The sequence below is a fragment of the Sturnus vulgaris genome, chromosome 3, assembly GCF_052056855.1.
Source record: "Sturnus vulgaris isolate bStuVul1 chromosome 3, bStuVul1.hap1, whole genome shotgun sequence".
In the NCBI taxonomy this organism is placed as follows: Eukaryota; Metazoa; Chordata; class Aves; order Passeriformes; family Sturnidae; genus Sturnus; species Sturnus vulgaris.
The window spans coordinates 69,170,175-69,193,119 of record NC_142245.1 but is presented as its reverse complement, the minus strand read 5'-3'; the positions used below and the strand labels follow the sequence as shown (position 1 = coordinate 69,193,119).

Below are 22,945 nucleotides of genomic sequence, written 5' to 3'. Positions count from 1 at the left end.
AGCCATAATGATAATCTCATTTATACTTCAACTGATGGTATGCCTGCACTGCAGCCATGAGCGAGCTTCCATCTAGTCCACACATCCAGCAGTAACAAGTCAGTGCAGGTCAGTGCTACATGGTTGGTTTGAGCATAAGGGCAAGGGCTGCACAGACCTTGCTAAGGTCCACTGAGAAACAGTTTACCTCCTGTTATTAGCAGACACACTTCTCAGTTCCTCAAAACACCTGCCTCAAGTCTGGGTCTCCCTATTTTCATTGTCAGAACCCCTCTTCAAAATGAGATGTGAGCAAGTCATCCCACAGGCTGTTTTTTTCAAAGCCTCCCCCCCCCCATGTTATTCAATTAATCACAAAAAACTTGGAAGGTCACTATTTTAAAACAGTACTTTAAACCATAGGTTGCATCAATGTAAACCAGAAATGAGGTATTGACAATCAATGTTATGAGGGACAAGGGAAAATGGGATCCAGATTGTTTCCTTTGGGCTCTGAAGTTTTCTCAGGCATTCTCAATTATTCTGATATATTTTTGTTGCTCCTTGCCCTACCAGTGATAATGGAGTGATTGGTTGGTTGTTCCAGAGCTTGAGCCAACATCATATTTATAAAGAGAAGTGTCAGAGTGTTGAGCTAATTAAGGGATTCAAATTGCTGAATGTTCTGAGAGCACAAAATTATTGCACACAAAGCAGAAAACAGGACTGAAACAAAATGGAAATACCTTCCCTGCAAAATCGTTATGTAGGCAATTGGGTGAGGAACATTTCCGTGCACTGTCTGTTTCTGAATGGTGAAGACAATTAGAAGGCCAAAATGTTAGGTCTGCCTTAGCAATTATGTCTTCACAATTATTATATTTTTTTTTCCCCTAAGGGACAAAGTTTGTTCCAGTTCAAGTTGAAAAGTCCAATCAAATGTTGGCCTTGCTGATCTCCTGAAAATCTCTGCACCCCTGGGGCATTTATTCCCCGTCTCCCGCCCTGCATCTGGATTTAATGATTACATTACTTAAAAACAAGAACCAGCTGCATGCAAAAAGTGCTGGGGAGCCTGTAGTAATTTTCTGCTTCTTCAAACCTTTCTGCTGGTCTGGGTGCAAGATGGGACTGAAGATGGAAGACAATTCACATACACAGAGCATGAATTTACTCCCATATCATATTCAAGGAGTTCCACCAATTTCATTGTAGCTGTTCCTGATCTGCGCCTGCAAACTGAGGGCAGAGCCAGGTCCCCCATTTCTTCCCTGCCACCAGCTCTCAGGAGTGGTGCTGGGGTGGGTGTTTGCTGGGAACCTGCCTCTTCTGCTTTGCTTTCCCCAAAAGAAGAGTGCTGTGCTGGTACCACACTCAGAGTGTTCTCTGTGGTCACATCTGCACTGGCCAGCTGAAGAAAGGCAAGGTGTGGTTTCAGGCCTTGATCTTGTTCCTCGACAGACTGTGATTTTCCTCCCAGTGACCAGGCCCAGCTCAGGGAATAGCACCTGTTAGGATGTGCTCCCAAGAGGCAGTTTTTATAAGATTACCCTTCTTTGGACAAACATGGGGGGTGTTCCAGCACATGGACACAGACTGTGTTATCCTGTTTGACTAGGAGATCCCAACACTGCTTTATTCAGAACTTCAGATGTAGCCATTGACTCTCTCATCTAATAGTAAGAAGACATAGCACATATCTTTAGTTAGTACTGGAACTTGTGACTTGTGGATATATAAACACACAAAATTTCTCTTCCATGATAAAAGTCTCCCTTTGATCTGCACCAGTGCTTGTTTTTTCCAGAGTTTCCTCCCAAGTGCTGAGGTACACAAATCATGTGTATTCAGGGTTAAACGGTCTGCATTAGGACATTTCAGCCTGTGTTACATCCATTATACTATTTTCAGTCTTGGACCAGGAGTCCCATCACATCTGGTCCAAAGCAAACCTGGAAGAAAAAGATGGTGCTATCATCCTCCAGGACCATTGCAAAAGAGGAAACAGCTGGTGCACGTGGGGAGCTGAATCTGAGGAGCAGGACTGAAAGTATGATGGCACATCAGCTCCCAAGTCACTGCTAAGTTTAGTGCCAGTAGAGCCTTGTTTGTAGCTCCCAGCAGTGTTATGGTCTTTGCTGCTAGACAGACAGTCCAAAGGTGTGCTTCCTTCCAGGTCTGAGAAAGATCCCCAGGGAGCTACGTGGATGTTCAGGCAAGAGGGAAAGGTCAAACATTATGATATTACTTAGTATATTCTCACTACTAGAAAGAAAAGTCTGTTCAGGATAGTAAAAGTGAACACAATCTGGGCACAGCTGAGCCTGATGAACTCACAGGCTCGTGGTGAAATGAGAATTAACTTAATTAGCATAATATCCCAGATCTATCTGCAAAAATACAAAGAAGTTCTATCCTGTATCAAACACTGTGTATTGTGTAGAAGAGTGATTTTTGATGGCAAGAAAAAAAAAAGCACATTTTCTTAGTTTCTGGCAGCCTCCACACATTACTTCTTCATATGCCAAGAGGTTAGATAAATGACTCTAGCATCATTTATGATATGCTATTCAAGTCTTAAGAACTGTTCCTGATCATGTTATTTTAGCCTTCAGTGGAAGAGAATATAATTAATTCTCATTACCTGTCATCTGGTTTTGGCCAAGTACATACATAGCTATCTCTGGTAAAGCTGACATACATCGTTTACCTGCTTTATCTTGACAAAATTTCATTTGCCACGCAGTTTAATTTTGAAAATATATTTGTGCATTCCAGTTTTCATTTTTATGCAGCCTGAGCTCTTCTGTAAAGGTGGTAAAATACTGTCAAAAAGACATGAACCTAAGGAAGTCATAGTTTGAGGAGTAAGCAATCTGACCTCAGAGGCTATTTCTCAAAACATTTATGGAGAGCTGTGACACATATTGTGAATTATTTGCATAATAATATTTATCACCTGACATAGATCGATTAACAATTTTCGAACTGTAGGACCCTTAGAAGTCCCCACTGTCTCCTATGGAATGAAAGAAGAAAAAAGAAGAAAACAAACTCGAACATTATGAAGCTTTGCTTCGGAACACAGGGAAAAAAAATAAAAAAAGGTTGCTTCTCTGATATAACAGGCATCATATCAGCTATAGATACCTGTAAAAGTAGGGCACATGGATAATTTAAGTCCACATCTTCAATGCATTGATGAAAACAATCAGATTGAGTGGAGCAATGTCCTTCCTTGGCAGTTTCACATCAATGTGTAATGTTTATCCATCTGGAAGGAACAGTTTAGACAAACAGAGGTTTGGGACTCAAAGTTATATCAAGAGTCTGAAACTCTACATCTTTCACCATACAGAGATGAGTGAATACTCTAAACCACCTCTATCCACTTTAAAGTCTTTGTGTCTAAAGAAGAGACCAGTCTGCTGGAAGTGCATGGCATTACCATGGAAACATCAGCCCTTTGCTTCTTGAGGACATTCCCAAACCAAACCCAAGCATGCTTGCTTTTGTTTATTTGCCTTTATAAGCAGCATTTGAAATTGGCAACTACAGTTCTGAGGCCTTTTTGAAGATTGTTTGCTTAGGCCAACTTGAGATAAATAGCCTATGGCCCTTCCTAAAAATAAAGATGTTTTCCTGCTTGAATATCTCCCAGTGCTTTCATTTATGTAATTGTTTATTAGAAATAAGAACATTAGAGAAACAAGCCTGAGAAAGTAGTCCTCTACTGTACATTTAATGTTATTTCAGTTTCTCTGGCTTCCTCAGAACAGGTAGGACTCTTTTCCAAAGAGATTGCTGGCTTTGATCAGCTGTAATAGGGACTTCTCTTTCAATCCCCAGCCAAGAGCTCACAGGAATCTTGCCAAACACTCAGCGTTCAGCAGTCTGACCCAGCATGTCTGTGTGAGCCCTGAAGGCAGTCCCAGGCTGAAGTCCTGGGGAGCTCGGTGGCCCAGGTGCAGCTCTGAGCTAACACAGCTGTGGCTGTGCTGCTGTGAGGGCAGGCTGGCCTTGGCAGCTGCCTGCCTGTGCAGGAACACCAAACCACAGCAAGCTGGGAGTCATCCACATGGACACTTCCACATGGCCAGAAGCCAGCTGGACACCCGCTGCGTGGTTTGATTTCTTGTGTACGGAAATGCATCTAAATTGGGTCAGCTGTGCCTGCTGCTCTCTCCTGACCGCATAGAGGGACGTGGAGGGTGGATCATGTGTAGGTGCCAGCTCTGTATACAGAGTTCCTGAGAGGAAACCTATTGCACATGTCAGATGTGCTGCTGTGCCTTGTAGAAGTGCCCAGGCTGCAACAGCTGTGCCACAGATCTGGCCAAACTGCTGGGCCCTGTACTCTTGGAGAAGTGCAAAGTCTCCTTAGAGTCTGTCCCACAAGTCAGTATGTTCAGGTAGAGAAAGTGGAGGGATATAAAGGAAATATTGATGTCTGACAGGCCCAACCAATTCTCTCCCTACATGCAGGAAAGATCTAGCCTAGAAAGAATAATGACCCCGTTCTAAGGACGCCTCCTGGTTCCTTCCAAAAGGCACACTAAAAATACTGCTTTGCCAAATTGGGATGTAAATAAACAAAGTGTTTGAATTCCGTGGACATCCTGTCTTAAAAGCACTCTGGGCAGGCACAAAATCTATGGCTTATCATGCTTGGAAATCATTAACTACAGAGCAGTCTTCTTTACCTTGGACAGATATACAAACATGCTTCTGGTATTTCATTCATCAAAAGGTAATGAGGACAGCAATGTGACTTTTACATCTGCTTTTCAGCTTGGGACATAATTGACTTCCAATGCATTTAAACATGGATTTTTAAAATCCAGTCTTCCAGTTGTAGACTGATGGTCATTTGACCACTTCTTGCTCCCTGGGAGTAAACTAATAGACATTTCAAATTCCTGAGGTCAAAGACGTGTTATTCATAAGCATAGACACAAAGATTTAGTTCTTTTCCAGCCTTCTGGGAAACTTTATGCAAACAAAAGGAGCTGTGATAAGACTGCATCCCACTCTCCCGACCCTCCTGCCTTTGGTGACCTGCAGGAGGAACCTCTCTCCATTTGTTGCTGAAATATAAAATACAGCAGATGAACAGAAAGCACTGTCTGCAGCTCCAGCTCAGTGTCAGCCCCTCTACTGGTGTGAAGCACACTTAGGAACCCTGGGGTCTCCAGGGATCTTTGCCATCTTACACAGCCAACATGCATTTTATTGATCACAGAAAAGGTGCTTAACTGCTGGAAGTTAAATTTTAGGTTGAGAATTCAGTATGTATAGTTTTTAGGAGTATCTTTTCGCTGCATGGGGTCTCAGAAGTGTGTGGGTACAAGGGGATAGACAAGGGTTAAGTGGGGGAAAAGGATATACCTATATTTGCTCTGCAGGGCCCTGCTGTTGGCTGAGACATGCTGGTTTTTGCCCTGGTCCCAGAGGACTGGATGGACTTACATATCCACTAGAAAACAAATGAACTGCACTTGCTGCATAGGGCCAAAACCTTCACTCATTTCTCCCATTTCTGAATGTGTAGGTAGCTGCTCTGAGCTCATCAGGGATTGAGTTTACCAAATTGATAAAGTGTTTATTAATAAATGTGCTCTGGTGCTCTTCACACCTAGACTTTTCCACATTTTTGGATGAGGATCTCAGTGGTGCCAGCTCACCAGTTCTTGCTGAAAATGCTTTGGGACAAAATATTGACTATAGCTGAGAAACACTGCTAAGAAAATTTTGGGATGCATTTAAATTTAGAACTATGCTGTTTTTATGTGTGCCCAGGAGACAGTACATATTTTAGAGGTATATGTACAATATCTGAGCAGTGTGCATCAGAAGGTAATCAGTCTTTCTAATTTGGCCTAGATGACCATGAAAGGCTGACTAACCATATTTCTTAACTATGAAATCACTGAACCCAGCACCAGATGTTGCCAGATGCCTCTGTACAGTTTCTGATTCCTGTTCTCCAAAAGAGTAAGCCCACCAGAGATAACGGCATGAAAACAGTGCTTGTAATAATATTATTTTCTGTTTTGAATATTATTTGGCATTGCTCCTCTTCTTCACAGTTTTTATCTTCATCATCTTGACACACTAGCACTAGACTGTTCAGAAGATCATCAGCCAAGTGAAATCAAAAAATGCAAAGCAAAACTCTGCATTTTTTCACATAATGCTTGATAAGAAAGAAGCTTGAGAGGGTGGTCTTTGCCTCTCAACATCTGAAATGGTTGAGATAACAGATGGCTATATTGAAACACTTTGATTTTTATTGATCTTCCAAAAAGGCCAATCATGGCAGGGAGCTTGGGATTACATGATCTTTAAGGTTCCTTCCAACTCTTGACATTTCATGACTTTATGATCTGAGGGATCTTGAAGTGTATCACTCAGGGTAGAATTTATCTAATTAAATTTTCTCGCTTGGTTTTGTTCTGTTTTTTTTTGAGACACAAGGGAGAAAATATTTCTACAAGGTATCCTTGGCCTCTTTATATACAACTACTTGATGACAGTTCTGATATTGTCCTGACTCTCATTCATACTGCTGCACATTTTAACAACAGTAACTATGAAGATGCAAATCATCCGTTTAATAATTCCTTTCAGACCTTGTTTTCCCAAAATTTATATGGACTTGAATTTGCCAAAGGAGAAAGAATACTCCTATGGATAGATATTTGTGCAGTTACAATTTCCTCAAAAGCACAGTAAGTACTTGTAGTAATAAGGAGTTTGCTGCAGAGAGTATGTTCTGCTATGTCTGTTTGTATGTCGTGAGGCATTGATCAAATCCATGGCTTCTCAGTTTGTATTTATAGCTCACCCTAGCTTTTATTTATAGGTTACCTTTTAGTCTTGTCTATATTATATGTCTCTCTTGTTGGCAACGAGGCTTGAATGTCATTTAAAGAGTCTTACAGTAAATGCCAACCAGATGAGATGATTGTTCATTGGCCCTTCTTGGGGGAGGCCTCGGTGCTTCTCCTGAGCTGTGTCTATTAATGGAGCAACTGAACATTACACTGAGGGCTCTGGATCTCCACCTGCCCCCATAGGCTCCCACAGCCATTCTGTTGTTCATACTTGTGTCCTCCCTGTTCTGCTTTCCATTTGTCCTCCTACTCTTCTCCTGTCTTTGCTATCCCTGCCTATCCCTGTTCTGGGTCCCAGCCACTCACCCACTTTATGACATATGCTTCACCTCTAATCTACACACACGTCCACAGCAATAGTTTCATTATACTGTTTGAAATTAACATAACAAAAATATTCCTTCTCACTGAACATCAAAGAAGCTCATCACCTTGTTTCTGTGAGCGAGCTGCTCTCTCTCATTATGTTCATAGGAATACTGGGGCTCAAGAAAATACATTCTTCTGCTCATGTCTTGTGTGACAATGAGCATTACACTTTCATTCAGTTCCTCAATCAGTAAAATGGAATAATGACCACAGCCATGCAGAATCACAGAATAGCTGAGCCTGAGGGGGCCTCTGGAGGTTAACAGGTCCAAGCAGGGCTGCCTAGAGCCAATTATCTGGACTGTATCCAGATGTTCCCAGTGTAATCCATGGAGAGCACACAATGTAACCCCAGTGTCCCAGATGTACCCAATGTACCCAGCAGTGACACTCCCCAACAATTCATGTCTTTTGAGAGAACTAGTCAGAACCATCAGGAATACTGAATATCCCCACGTGGCTGGACATTTCTGGTAGTTGTGTTTTGCTTGTTCCAGATGCCTGCAGTGAGTAAAAAGCTGTTTCTGGACCCAAGACTTTTCTTAATGCAATGCTGAAAGAATGTTTTTGGCTTTCAGCTAAACAGCCATAGTTTGAAGACATTTTTATATATACACAGCATGGCTTGACATTGTGCTGCCTTACCCATTTTTCCCACCATTCTTTCTTAGAGTTAGACCTCACTCTTGTATTTGAGGGAGACTTTTATGAGTGATCTGCTATGATTTACTGCCAAAGCATATCATATATATGAAAAGGATTAGTCAAAGAGTATAGAGAGAAAGAATTACAGTTCAGCAATAAAATTTCCCATAAAAGCTTCAAACTAACTTTGTAAGAGAGCTTTTAAGATATTTAAGGAAAAGCTGTTTTTTTCATACAAGGAAGGAAATGTGAATATGGCAAAATCTATTTGATATAGAAGTTGTTTTTTTAAAATATAATCTGTGGCATTGACTTTTGTTAGATACAATGATGAAAGCATTTTTCTCTTCCTGAAAAAACAAATTAAGGGCAGGAGCTCTTACTCAAGGTACAAAGAACATTAATTCTGCCGGTAACTTCTCCTTTATCTGTTCTATTATTTTCTCTTAATTTACTCCATGCATCTTCCTAGACTAGGACTTGGCTAAGGAGGAGATTTCTGTGAGTTTTTCCAACCACTGAGGTAAACTATAACTAATTTTAAAAATAAAATGCCCTGGTGGTGCCCTTTCACAGAGCTGTCATGCTTCACTCTAAGTTATCATTTGAAGAAATAAATGGACTTTAAATTCCCAGACCGTGAGTAATAAATTCAAGATTGTCTTTGTACTCGAACATATAAATCCCTATGGAGTGACATTTCAGAAGGATCTTTGTCTTCCTCTGGAGAATGAGGCCCTCAGAAGTTAATAACTGACCTGTTGGCCAGACAAGTTCTACCATCAAAGTAATTGTAGAGAGAGACAAACAGAAGTTCTGCTCTCCACCATGAGGTACCTCAAAACATGCAGGCAAAAGTGGACATCTGCTCTGCAATTTTATTTATTCTCTGTTGATTTTTTGCTAAATTTATCTGAGCTTTGAAGCCTTGCAAACTAGAGAATTAAAAACAAACAAGTTTGCTTACCAGCTTCCCCTAGATCCCCAAGCTCTATTTATAATTTCTATAAGCCTTCATTACCTCTGGTCTACAGTATCAAATTCTTCTGAACAAGAAAGGTCACATTCTAACTATTATTACTGAAGAAATGAATTCAGTGTGTGACATCACAGCTAGACAGTTAATTACCCCATTTAATAGGACACTACAGCTGTTAGGGAAAATCTGCGTGCAAAAAGCCACTCTATAGCATTTACCATTTCAAAGGCAGAAACCTCATGCAAATTAGCCATTTGCAATTCCAAATTTATTTTTAAAACTGTAAACATTCCTGAGAGGAACACATTTTTTAGCTTAGTCTCCAAATCAATGTTCATGATAGTTTTATAATAAGCACCCTGGTGTAGTACATTAAATCCCCATATTGTTCTAAATTTCTGACATTGTTAACTGTGAAATATTTATTATTTCCAGTGTTCCAACTGATGTTGTAAATTAGAAATTAACCAGAAGTTGGTGAAGAGATTTGGGCAAAATACTGGTAATCTTTTTTATCCACTTATCTTGACAGGTATCTCAGTTCTAATTGCATTTAATGAGACTGCAAACTAAAGTAATTATTGCACACTAACAAGGTTTCCATTTTGTTATTTAAATTGCAAATGTAAAAGTAAATTCTTTCCTGCTTAAATTGTCATTCAGTAGAGCCCACCAATATTTTTGCTTATTCTTATTTTTTAAAAGAAATTCTAACATGTGATAGGTTTGATAAAAAAACCCTCAGAGAGTGTATTTGCCATAGATCTGGCAAATTAATGTAATAATGGAGTGTTGTGGATAAGTGATATGAAATGCTCATTAAATCTGCAGCAGTGTATTTTTGTGAATCTGAGTAATTTGAATCTTCAAACACCAAAACAATGACAAATAAAGAAGTGACACTGGTTGTGAACCTATATTCTTTTTCAGAAAATGAACTGCTTAATAAGAGATGAAACAAATGAAGCGCTATTTTCTGTTACTAGTGTCCTTTCTGTCATCCCCTCTGCATGGGTCTCAATATTGTTCCTTTATGCCTTGTCCTCAGTGATGGTCCCATCTGAGAGCAGAGGGCTGATCTGGAGCCAGGCACACCATGTCTGGCCAGTCTGCAGCTGCTGAAGAGTATAGCTGATGGTTGAATTTAGTCTGGTTTTCCAATTGTTGCTGTATTAAGCAGTGAATAAACATTAGATGTTCTCCACCGTTTATATATACAGAGCGATTGAGCTCTCATCAGAATTTACTGGAAAAGCTGTGATTGCCTTAAGAGACACAGGACAAGACACTAACTTCATAACTTTTTAACTTGAAAACGTCACTTGCTGACTTCTCCATGACAATTTTGATTATTTATGTATTCCCTGATGAGTTATCAACTCATTAGCCTCCAAAAGGGAAGCTTATTTTTCATGATAATAAAGGACAGTTTATGAAGCTGGTGGAAACCTTCTTCTCAAAGTTTTAGGTGCAAAGATCAGAGATCTCTAAAACTAAAACTAGCAAGAGTTAAACTAGTTGCTACAATTCTAGATAAAATCCGACTGGCAGGAAGACTCAGAAAAAAAGTTATTTCTGTTTCTCCCTATGGCATGGCATGGTGGAGCTGGCAGTTGGAGAGAAGTGAATATGGCTAATTGCACATGGGTAATCTCCAAACTAGTAAGCAAAGCAGAGCACGGTGTGCAGGAAAAAATGACAAGGAACCTCCTCCCCAGCCCACTGTTACTCTGTGTTCTGATTCCTTGGGTGGGCTTGTGCCTGCCTCCACTGCAGCAGTGACAGACTGATAGGGACTCCTGAAAACCAGAAATGGCTAAAACCAGATGGCTTTATGCAGAAAAACAACATTATCTATTACCTTGACTAAGTAATTGTGTTAAATTTTTAAAAAATTTCCTGTGCTGAAAAAGTTTCCAGACTGTTATCCCTTTCCCAGTTCAAGTGGAAAACAAACTGCCATTCAGCAACAGAGATGGGGTTGGATCCAACATAAACATATCTCAGCTAGGCATTCTCCATAGAACTGCACAGTCATTTTTTCCATATACAGTGGGAAAGACAAAGCCTCTGCTTAAAAGGCATTCTTCTCTAAAAAAGGGAGAGGGCTACAGTGTTTTAGCTGTCTGGAAGCCAGCTAAGGATCAGAGATAAATACCAGCCTCTAATTTACTTATTAGTGCTGCCACTGAGTGAAAAACTCACAGATGCTCACTGTTGGAAATAGAAACACTGCAGTTGAAAAGGTAGCTGGTTGATTTCCCTCTTTCAAAAAAAAAAAAAAAGCCAAGTTTATTCAATTTACAGGAAAAGGGATAAATCTACATTGTTTCCTCATTAACCACCCTCCACCCAGTCCCCACTTACATGAAATATTCATTCTGAGTCACTGAGACTCTCAGCTAAGTGAGACATTATCAGTTGACAAAATACAGTATGCCCTGAGAGATTTACAGATAGATACAAATATTTTCAAGGGATGAAAAAGAAAAGTGGGCTTTAAAGCAAGTACTACTATACTTGTGGGATGCTGTTAATACTGAGAGGGTAAATCTCAAGCTTCAATTTCTCCCCTTCAAGATTTCTAGTATTTCCTGGTTTGATTTTGCAGCTCTTTGAAATGTTGGAATCACAGCGGAGAAAAACAGTGATCTGCTTGACCAATATCCATAGCAACAATTAAAAGCCGGTTAGAAAGAAACCCAAGCCAATGTGAAAATCTTGAAAGATGAAGAGAAAGAGCTTTCATCCATCTGTGCCTCCCAAGGGGGGCCCAGCTATTGACAAGAGAGACAAGTGCTGGAGATGGCTGATGGGAAGATCCCAAGTTTCTGGGTAGTTCTCAGAAATAGGGATATCCCCCTGGATCATCCTAGCACTTTGCAAATGTGTGGGAAGGGAGTAAGAGAGCTCAGCATGGTTAACTTTGTACTGCATGCCTGACATTCGGGATGAAGCTGGGCAGAGGCCGTGCTCTGAAGGGAAAGAATAAAGGTCAGGGCGGGGGAGAAGGGGTAACCTGCCTTGATCTCTCAATGCCTCTGGGCTTGTTTCATCATAGGCATAGTCTGATAATGAAGAAATAAATTTTCTGTTGGCTCAAAGAGAGGGAAGAATCGATGCATCAGGAGAAAAACCCAACAATTTCTTTTCTTATCCCTCACAGAAATCCATCACCAAACGCCCTGTTTCCAGCTAACTTAAAAGTAATTAGCTGGTACCTTAGAGACCCTGTTGAGACTCTGCAGACTATCCTTGCCATTGACTGGAAGTAGAGAGCCACAGAAAACCACAAACTTACAAAAGACTGAGCAGGATATGCAAATTCCCCCTGATCTTACACCATGTCTAGTCCTCTAATACCTGTCCACATCCCCCTGAATGGGTCTGTGCCAGGTACTGGTGCTCTGGAGACCTTGCCAACCCTCAATGGGCCAGGCTGTGTTAGCCTTTCTGGGCCATGAAGGATTCTAATAGCCAGGGTAGGGAAGGTTATGTTATATTTTTTCCTACCAGCTCTTAAAAAAATTATTTTCTCTTTTTGGATACTGGATCTGGACAAATGCTTGCTTCCACAAAGTGCTTTTGAGGAAGGTCCCTGGAGCCAGGGAGTGGGGAACACAGCATAAGGGAGTCATGAATGGCAGGCTCTCTGTGGCTCTCCATGGGCTACCATCCAGGCTCAGAGGTGGAAAACCACAGTAGGAAACCCATGCTGGCCTTGCCTTAGCCCTGGCAGAAAAGTCTGCTAACCTCTTGCCACTTAGAAGGTCTTTCATAAAAGAATAAAAGGATGCATTGTAGAGTGGTAACAGGGTACTATACAGCTCAGTCTGGTTTAGGTGCTGGTTCTATGAAGCTACTTTTCCACTGGCAGCAATGGTCAAAGATTGAACAAGCTAATTTTTATTAATTTTGTTGGGTAGGCAGAGTCAAACAATGGCTCTGAATCTTAGAGTTTTAAGTTAAAAAGTTAAAAAGTGTATTTTTACAGAACATATCGAAAGTTGTTCATCCAGGTAGAGTACTTTTTTTTGTTAATTATTTAATCATGTTTCAAATTAATTATGTATCAAATTAATTAGGGTGTGCCAGTTCCTTTCATAGTCCCTGGCTTCCATATGTCATGACCTACATAATATTTTAGTTGTTCTTACAGTCTTGTAAAGCTGGAATAGTAATCCCTAAAATATTTTTCACAGCCCTCTCTCATTCTTTGACTCTTGAATGCTATGGGTTTAGCACTATTTCTTGCTGGTTTGTCACAAGAGAAAAAAAAAAAAGATTTCTAATATTTGTGAAGTATTTATTTCAAGAAAATAACTGTATAAAGAATTGCAAAATACAAACAAAGCCAGACAAAGCCAGATCATATTTACTATATTTTAGTAAATCTCTTTTCATTGTCAAATACACACTTTATATATCCTGACTGACAGTTTGGAAAATCTCTTTGAGATTTTAATGACAAAGAATGAAATTTCAAAAACTTTGGAGCTCTAACAGCTTTGTGTATAATGCTATTCAGCAACTGTTGAATCTTGCATTAGGATGCATAACCCAAACATCCCCAGCTCATAGTGGTGTGTGAAAATGGACTGGGATCAGATCCAAACATTCAAGAGGACCAATTAAAATATAAAACCCAAAGGGTCTATATTTTGATGTTTGAAATATAAGTCCAGAAGCAAGTTGTAAATTATCAGAGGCTGCTTATATGTTACTCAGAAACTACACCTCTTTTGCACAGGTCTTGAACACTAGAAGCTCTAATTGTTATCAGTTTAAATCAGGCCAAGTTTCCTTTCAGAAAGAAATTCTTTCATTTCTTCTCATGCCCCCTGGAAAAACTGGACTTTTAATTCCTTCCTTGTTTCCCATGTTGTGAATAATAGTGGCATAAAATGCCTTTTTATTGGTTTTCACAGCCCAGAATAAGCTTTGGGGCACTTTGCTGGTACTTGCTAAAAAATGTGTGGGAATACACTGCAGTGGAGTTTAAACTTTGTTTTCTGGTGGGTGTTTTATACATCTTCTTGAAATAGAGAAAATTTTCAACTATGCATCTGCTCTGTCTTGTGCTTCCATTTGCTGCAGCTTCCTATGATTCAAAAGGTTTGGGGATGGGTGGCGCTACTCCAAGCAGCTGATTTTCATTAAAGTTTTGATGAGAAACTTAAGTTGGAATCACAAACATCTGCAGTAAAACTTCCTCCCCACTAATAGATGTTTCTCAGAACATAACCTTGTTGTATCAGAAAAAAACCAGCAGCTAGAAATCCAAATTGCACATTATAGGAGTTAACCTAACATAACCTCAAGGGTTTGAAGTGAATTAATTTAAAGATCTGTTTTTAAAAAGTGGATGCAGTTCACATTAGCTTACAGGAACATAAAGGTTCCTGTCAAGCTAAAACCCTTTTTGGCTCACACCTCAGGATTAGGTCTTCTGCTGCTTCTTGTAGTACTAGTTTGTTTTGAACAGCTTAATGCTACAAGTAAGGATCAAATTGTGGTTTCTCTCAACAGTTTGCAAGATTTTCTGTTCCAGTCTTTTTGGGGAAAAGGAGTGAAGACGATTTGGTGATAGCTTGAGTCTTTGTTAACAAGTGGCTGGGGCTTATGATGGCTGTCATTTTATGTATTTCATGTGAGCCATTTTAGAGAGGTGGGCTTGTCACAAGTCCCATACTGACCATTGCTTATCACTTTAGAGAACCAGAAAGCAAGCATCTCAAATACATTTTATCAGCATTTTATCAGCAGCTGCTGGTAAAAGTCAGGTGGGAAAAAATAATTGTCAAATATGTCATTTTAACACACAAGCTCCATCAGATAACTTCTGCCTCTTGTAATCTCTTATAGTAAGTGGCTAATTTTGACTTGACTATGATAATTGTTTCCTTTAAAGGACTTTTGCCTCTCCGCCTATCCCCCGAGCCAAAACCAGTGATGCTGGAAACGTTTTCCTCTTCCATCTGTCCAACAACATCATGCCTTCCTTCACTCTGGGAATTGGCTTCCTGCCCTATCCCAACTTCAATTTTTTCTTTACTCTTAAGACTCTTGATTATCTCATTCTTGCTCTAATTTTTTCCTCTCCTTTGTCTTCCTGCTTCAGTTTACTTCCTTTCCCACCATTTACTTCACTTCTTCTTTCCATGGAGGACATTTGAGATTATCTTTTTTTTGGCTTGGCAGATGTCTCCACAGAATGTCTGTCTTCCCTTTCTTCCCCTAATCCTTCCCGCACTAATCTCCTATACTGGTCTCTGGCCTCTTGTAGTCATTTATGTCAGAATGAAATGAATATTTTACTGGATGTCACCCTTACATTCATTTTACATTAAGATGAGTGACAACAAAGTGTGGATCACAGAGAACCATTTGCAATACTCCCTAGTATTTGAGGTCTTCTACCATTTTTTATTCTCACCTTAGACTCCGTAAGGAACTTTCTTCCTAATGGGGAACAAAATCTACACCTATATAATTAAAACCATTATATCAGTGGAATTCACAAACGCAAATGTTGACAGTGGCAAGCTTCAGACCCAAATGGTAATGTATGACCTGTCTCTTAGTTTAGAGGCATGTGTATGACAGTGGGATATAACTATTCTCAGAACTTGCTTCTGGCTTTGAATTTTACCTCTGGTGCCTCACCATACCTGGAAGTGTCTCACCATTCCCTTTCCTCTGCTGTGTCCAAGCTAGTGAGTAGAGAACTAAAACAAAAATCTCTGATGTTTGCCACTTGCTTGTCTGCTTTCATTTGTATCTGCCTGTTTTAAGTCCTTTGCTTCTATCTCTTATGAATCTTCCTTATAAAATATTTTAATCTATCCTTGTTTGGAAAAACTGACCTCTGACTTCACACCACCAACTGCTGTTGGACCGCACTGATGAACTGGATCCAGTGCTCTGCACTCACTCTTTTCCTCTCTGTCTCCCCATAAACATCAGGATTTGGCACTGTAATGTCTCACTACCTCCCCCTATTATCTTTGTGAGCCAATAAACTTATTTTTCCTAAATAGATAACAAGTACTCTGAGTACTTAAGAGTGCTTTTCATATTGATCTGCCTCTTCATGGACAAGCCAACACAACTGAATAAAATCACTAGTGCTTAATCACTTTTGAAATGAAAATTTTTTACTAACTTGTAGTTTCAAGATAGTCACCTTCAGTTTCCAATTGTTGGAAATGCCAAGACCTTCATTTATTAGACTAACAAGCCCATTGTTAATTTTGCCTGTGTAGGTACTTACACAGTAAGTGTAAAAAATTTTTTTTAACCTCCCTCTGAGTTGGCAAATTGGATTGCAGACTCTCTCAGCTATCTTTTCCTAACACTGTAAGCCTTCTCACGCTACTTTTCTGAATAATTTTAATCAATTTATAAGCATTTTTTTTCTGAAACAAGAAGCAGATATCTTATTCCATGGTGGTCACTAACAATGCTCCTTATGTAGGAAACACAACATTTCATTGTGTGGAATCTAGTCCAGTTAATTTAAACATCTACTTTAGCTGATTTATAAAGCTGTCCTGAAGCAAGCATCCAACAAAGCCCTTAAAGAGGAAGAGACTCCTTTGAGCATTTCCAGGGAACACTGCAAGGAATAAGAAGCTTAAAAAAATCTACTGTCTCCACTATTGTATGGGGAATTTGGTTTTTTACCTGAAGACAGTCCACAATTCTGATTGAAACATCTAGGAATAATTTATGTGCCTAATTTAGGTGTTCTGGATCACATAATGATTAAGAATGAGGGCACCAAGGTAGTTGATGTTGCCTGAAGTCCAACTCACATCCATGGTACTCTCTGTCCATGAATACAGCATAGCATTAAAAATGTAGTTAGTTCTCTTTCCTTAAGACGTTTTCATTCAAATCCCAGAGGAAAAAAAAGGCAACAAAAAGCAAAGCTCTACATTAACTTAATTCTGAATTTTTAAACCACTTCTCCCAGTTCCTCCCAGTTTAGGGTTGCCACACATGGTAAAGGAAGAGGATTGGAAAGCTAAGAAATACTCACTAATGTGTATTTACATTAATTAAGATCTCCTGTTGTTCTATAGGTTCATGATATCAAACTCCTACTGGGATTTAAGAACATCTCACCAGTTACGTCTTGGAAACTCCCATTGGCGTGTTTCCTATTGCAGCTGACTGTCACCACAGACCACAATGAAGCCCCATCTGCAGCTTTGTAACTCTGCCATATGAAACTGCCCCCTTTGTACAATTTGGCACTATTTGACATGACTAACAGCCTCTGTCTGCTCGGGGGAGCTGTAGGCCTGAGTCAATATTTAGACGAAGGAGCTGAATCAAACCGCGCTGTGTAAGGGAGTTTACTCTGCGGTTCACTGTGAGCTGTGGGTTAAGCACCCGTGCTTCAAAAGAGGCTAATTCAAACCTGCTGGGATAACCCTGCTCCTGAGCCTGAGGAAGGGAGGTCAGCTGTGGGAGGGAGAAGCTCTTTGAGGACCAAAAGTAATGTTCCTTCCTTGGATGAGAGGCTACCAAACCATCACTCTCTGGCCCCTACATCAACCTCCAGGCTTAAAGCCTGCTCCTCACATCCTGTTACCAACCTCACACATGGATCAATGAGTAAGCAGGTTCTCACTGTTACAGAGCCATCCATCCTATCCCAAAAAAAGCATCCTAGTGGGCCACCTTGGAAACTGGCATGGAGGTGAGGCCTGAAATATGCAGCTAGCAAGGGGTCTTGAAGTCCCTGCTTCTTCAGCCAAGGGCCTTGGCGTGATGATACCAGGCACACTAATCCAGTGGGATGGGACATGGGACATGGGATTCAGAGTCTAAGTGCTGCCATTGCATGGGCTGAAGTAAACTACCAGAGGAAACACCAGTTACTAAGTCTATTATGCTGGCCTGAGCAAAAATTTAGGAAGGATTGAAATTGTTGAAGGAACCCAAAGTGTCATTCCTCTACAGTGTCCAATATATTTCACAGTGCTTTCCCAAGGTAAAATCTAATATATTTATGTGAAGAAATATGAACTGTGTCTTTGGGAAAACCATACTATACTATCATATCAAGAAAGACTAATAATCACTTGTGCTCATTATCCCATTAAAAAAAGCTACCAAACCCATCCAGCTCTTAAGTCAGGCATTTCATTGAGGGACTTTCCATGCTGTAAGCAACAGGTGGCAATGCAGCTTCCTGGGGCTGATCCAAGGCCAGAGGACAAAATCTGTGCATCCCACATCATGAAGCCTGTCCAAAAACTAGGATGGTTCCTGAGAATCCTTATGCAGAGCAAAGAGGGGTTTAACCTTCAGTTTTCTCACACAGGTCATGTTTCATGCTGACTCTCTGGTGGGCTGGGCAGGCGTTTCCTGAGGCAGTCCAGCTGCTTGGAGCAGGGGAATGAGCTCTGCCCAGCCCTGCAGCAACCCTGGCTGTCTGAAGACTTTATGCACTTATTTCCATGGCTGTTAATTCTGGCAAGTGGAGGATAGGTGGAAAATCAGCCGTGTGATATTGGAGACTGTGATCTTGATATTGTCACAGTGACACAGCTGTGCTAATCTCACCTCATTTTTGGATGTTATGCTAGAAGAATTACTCTTTCCCTTCCCATGACCTTATGGAACTCAATTAGCCTCCTGCTTTGCATCTACCACGCATGAGATATTACTGTGCTGTGTCCACCGTTCCACTTCCAACCTTACCCCACCCCCCGCATATGCTGAAATAATTTATTATTTCCTCAAGCTGTATTTTTGAGTAGCCCATTCCTGATACAGTGTTGCTAAAATGAAGAGTATAAATCAATCCCAAAATAACAGGGGTTGTGGGAAACTCTTCCATATTAAAATTGCTTCTCAGATCTCTCTAATTTCATTTGTCACTAGTCCCAAACACATAATTTTTGGAACTTAAAATCTCTGCAGGTGTGTTCTCTGCAGGCAGTTTCCTAGATGCATTTGATTTATCATCCCCTACTTTCACTGTGAAAGCAAACTTCAGATTTTGGAGGCAGATGGCATTCAGAGGCAAAAGCAGAAACTTCTACAGGACAGAATTTCCCATCAAAAGACAGACTCTTTTGGGAAATTTCAGTGAATTACAATTGCAGGAATTACAAGGCAAGCAGAAAAGTGTTGTGACAATTAACTCTTGTAAAATAGCTCTGTTTGGACAGGCCTGTTTAGTTATGTTGGCAGGAAAGTCAGAGACATGCTAAGCCAGCTTCACAGCAAAGTACAGCAGCTGTCTGCTCACAGCAGGCAGGGCATGTGTACATTTTGAAGTCTGAGCTGTATCTCTCCAGTCCCGAAATGCAACGTCTCAGACCAACTCTCCCCCACCCCCAAATCCTCCTGCATCACTTTAAGGCTCAAATGAGTAAGCTAACGTTAACCAGATGGGAGCTTTGACACAGACAGGTGAAAACAGAAAATTGCAGACGCTAGAGAGAGAAGGGAATTACTGTACCTCAGCAAAAGGCACCCAACTTCCAGTAGCTACTGCCTGCTGCTGCCCTCTGATAACAGTGGCTTCTTGCGTGCTGACCGCTGAGCTACCTTCAATGTCAAACTGAAAAACGCTTCCCTCACTCGAGGCTGTGCTGGAGGAGAAGCATCTCAAAAAGAATAATACAGGAGAAACGAGGGGCCAGGCGGAGATCAAAGCCATTTCCTCCCCTTACATCCAGCAGTGGTCTTCTAGCGTCTCAGTAATTGTTTACCCTCTTCTGCAATCAGCCCCCCTTGGCTTGGTGGTGCCTCAGTTATTTTAACTTTCTTTCAGCATTCAGTTTCCAGATGTGGCACTTCAAGGCAGTCTAACCGGATCCCGATTTAAAAGAGGGGGGAAAAAAAAGAAAAAAAAAAAAAGGAAAAGAAGGGAAGAAAAACGCTTTTGCTGCTTCCCTCGTTCTCTCTCCGTGCCTGTGGCTCCTCTTTTTCCCCAGAGGCTCCAGCACAATAACATACACAGATGGGCAGTGCTTAAGCAGCGAGTGTCAGAGATTGTATTCCAGGAAAGCACCGCTAGCTCTCCAGCCACCTTATCTCCCCCTGTCAGGATACAGACTGACGCTCCATTCAGTGCTCTGGCTTCCTTCACATGTTCACATCATTCCCTTTTTTACCTTTCGTGTGGAGACCCTCCCACTCAAAGTTTACTGTTCAGAAAGTGAGGTCACCCTTTCCACCCTCTCCACGCCACCCCCTCACTACTCCATTCGACTGCTCCAAACAAATAATTGACTCTCCTGACTGTTTATTTTTTAACATCTCCAGTTTATTCAGTGGAAGGCAGAAAGGTGCCAAATTTATTAAAAAAAAACCCGCTAGACTAGCCGTTCCTTATGTCACGGGGGAGGGGAGGCTGTGGGTGGGAGGAGGAGGAAGAGGAGGAGGGAGACTGCCTGGCTGTGCCATGGGCTAATAGGGCTAAGTGGTTTCCCTAACATACTTCATTCAGTTCCTTTCCCTCAAGCCCACCTCTCAGCTTCTCGTTGGCTCATGAAAAAGTATATAGTTCACTGCGATTTTGGAAAATGACTTCATTCCTCAGACTCATGAACTTTTATTTACAAAGAGCATCTTGTATTCCTTTTTCAAGAGATGCTTTGTGAGGCTCTGGTAACAAGGCTTGCAGTGTGTATATGAGAGCGAGCTGAATATGCTGCCCACAGCTCACTTCATTTTGTGACTACGATCTCAAAAAGACAAGACAGTAATCCTTGCTAGGTTTTGGGACCAAGTCAGGGTATAATTATACTAATGTACACTGCTCTAGCCAAGGGGTCAGCACCCTGTCCATCAGTGGTCCTGAATGCAGGGAGCACCATTGGCCAGTCAGGCTTCTTTCTTAAAGCTTTGCAGAAATTGGCTTACTAGGCTTCATTTTGAGAGTGGATTCCTTCTTTTTCCCTCCCTTCACCCTTTCCTTTCTGGTTGAAGGTATTATCAACCAAGGAAGCAGCCAGTGGAGATTTAAGCCTAAAATGAAGACTTTTGATGATCTATTAACTTCCATACACCTGTAGACACAGTTTGAGGCCCCTAAATGCTGTACAGAGGGATATAAGGAAGCTCTGTGAAGAAATTCTGCCTGATTCAGAAAAGGCACAGCTGAGCAGGCAAGGCCACTCAAGCTTGTGGGACAAAGTATTCCCCCAGCAGAAAAGAAAATGCTGTGTGACACAAGAGTATGAAGTTTAGGACCAAGGTTAGGAGGAGGAAGTAAAAGATATAAATGGCAGTTGAGGGTAATTCCATCTTGAGAGGAATAGAAGCAGCTCTCTGTTAGCTGAAACTGATATAGTGGCAGGCACACAGTCCTCCCAGAGGCTGAGGGTGAGATGTCACGGCTGCCAGGACTTTTCTAATTCTTTCTGGTATTGGCACTCCTGGAAATGGCCTGTTACAGGTCTGAAGCAGGAAGCAGAAGACCAGAGAGGCTCTAGGCAAGGACTTGAGCATCTTATTAGGCCTCCTGCTACAGGGACAACCTTGAGGTGTAAAGATAACATTAAAGCAGGGCTAAGAAACAGAACAAAATATCTTGACAGTAAGTGATAGAATTACAATTCCCATGGTAACAGTGGACATTCTTAACTACCCAGCACATTACCATAATATGTGTGAGAAAAGTCTTTGGATATTTTTTTGTTTTTTGAATAACCAACCAGTCTTCTATGTCTGCTCACAGGCATTTGGCAGAAGGCTGGCCAGGTTGATAAGGCAGGCTTTAAACTGGAAGACTTGAGGGTTGGTGTCCAAAGTGGCAGTGCTCACAGCATCACATCCAGATGGGAATAAGCAGGCCAGCCACAGCCATAGCTAATGTTCCTTAGCTGCCCGTCAAGCTGAGAACCAGAAGGCCAGCCACCTGAAGGTGTGCACACCTCTTCATGGGAAACTGGCATGCTCCATTAACCTTCTGCAATGCCTGTGCACCAAGGCATGCAGCATGGGGAATAAACACGAGGAATTAGAGCTCTGTGAGCACTAGCAGGGCCGTGACTCCGTTGCAGTCACAGACGTGGCGGGATAGCCTGCATGACTGCAGTGCTGTCATTCTGCCCATGTATTTCACTGAAAGACAGGCCAGCAAGGTGAGATGGGGGAGTTGCTGTTTATGTGAGAGAGCAAATTGAATGGATGGAGATCTGCCTAGGAGGGGAGGAAAAATGAATCAAGAGCTTATGAGTAAGAATTTACTTGGGTGGCACTGCTGTGGGTGTTTGCTGGAGGCCACCTGGTCAGGAAGAAGCAGCAGCATCACGGGCCTTGCTCAGTGCAGACAACTGACCACCTGCACCCTGCACATTCCACTGAGGGACTTCCTTCAGGTATTCATCTGCCTCACCAGAGCAAGAAATACCATTTGAAATGCCATTAAGGATGCTAAGATTACAAGTTCTTGAAGTAAAATCTGGTGTTTTTTGCAATATATAGCAAGTAACCAAATGAACTTCAGAGTATGATGAAGGTGTCTCGCCTAGTAGGTTAATAATAATGCAAAATGCCTGAAACACTTTTATAGAAAAGAGAAAATATATTCTCAAAATGGGCAAAAGTTACCAAGTGAAAAATAATTGTTATCCATCATATTTCTTTATGTAAATTCAGAACAAAAATATTCGTATCCCTGTAAAAGAGTTCACCATGCTAATTTACAGCAGTTTGAGACAGGAAATATTATAATTATTCTCAGGATCAAAGTCCTAAAAGGAGGGAGATGTGTGCTTAATGTCTTTTAAAATCCCAGACTGGCCTAAGGCATTAAAAATCTGAAACATTTCATGTTGTGATTCTATATAACAAAGAAAATACAGATAACTTCAAATGGTAGAATTACTAAGTAATGAATAAATTATTCTAAAGAATTACAAAAAAAAGAACACAGCTCACAAGATTTGTCTCCCCAAATATATTGGTCCCACACAAGAAAAAATATGACCAAAGTCTTTTGAGCAGAAAACATTATATAGTTCTTTAAATATCACTATACAGCAGAATAGCTTGCTAAAAACCAACTGCTTACAGAAGCAGTTTTCTGCATTTAATTTTAAAT

At 41.0% G+C, this 22,945-nt stretch overlaps 1 protein-coding gene across 1 annotated transcript in view; it reads right to left on the bottom strand.

Moving 5' to 3' along the window:
* LAMA4 (laminin subunit alpha 4) overlaps window positions 1-19,955 on the bottom strand; it is a 99,372-nt gene extending 79,417 nt beyond the window's left edge. Inside the window, exon 1 of the mRNA XM_014879265.2 lies at window positions 19,352-19,955. Coding sequence (XP_014734751.2) covers window positions 19,352-19,552 — 201 coding nt within the window. The 5' untranslated portion in view covers window positions 19,553-19,955. The remainder of the gene's footprint in view (window positions 1-19,351) is intronic.
* Window positions 19,956-22,945: the final 2,990 nt, after the last annotated feature.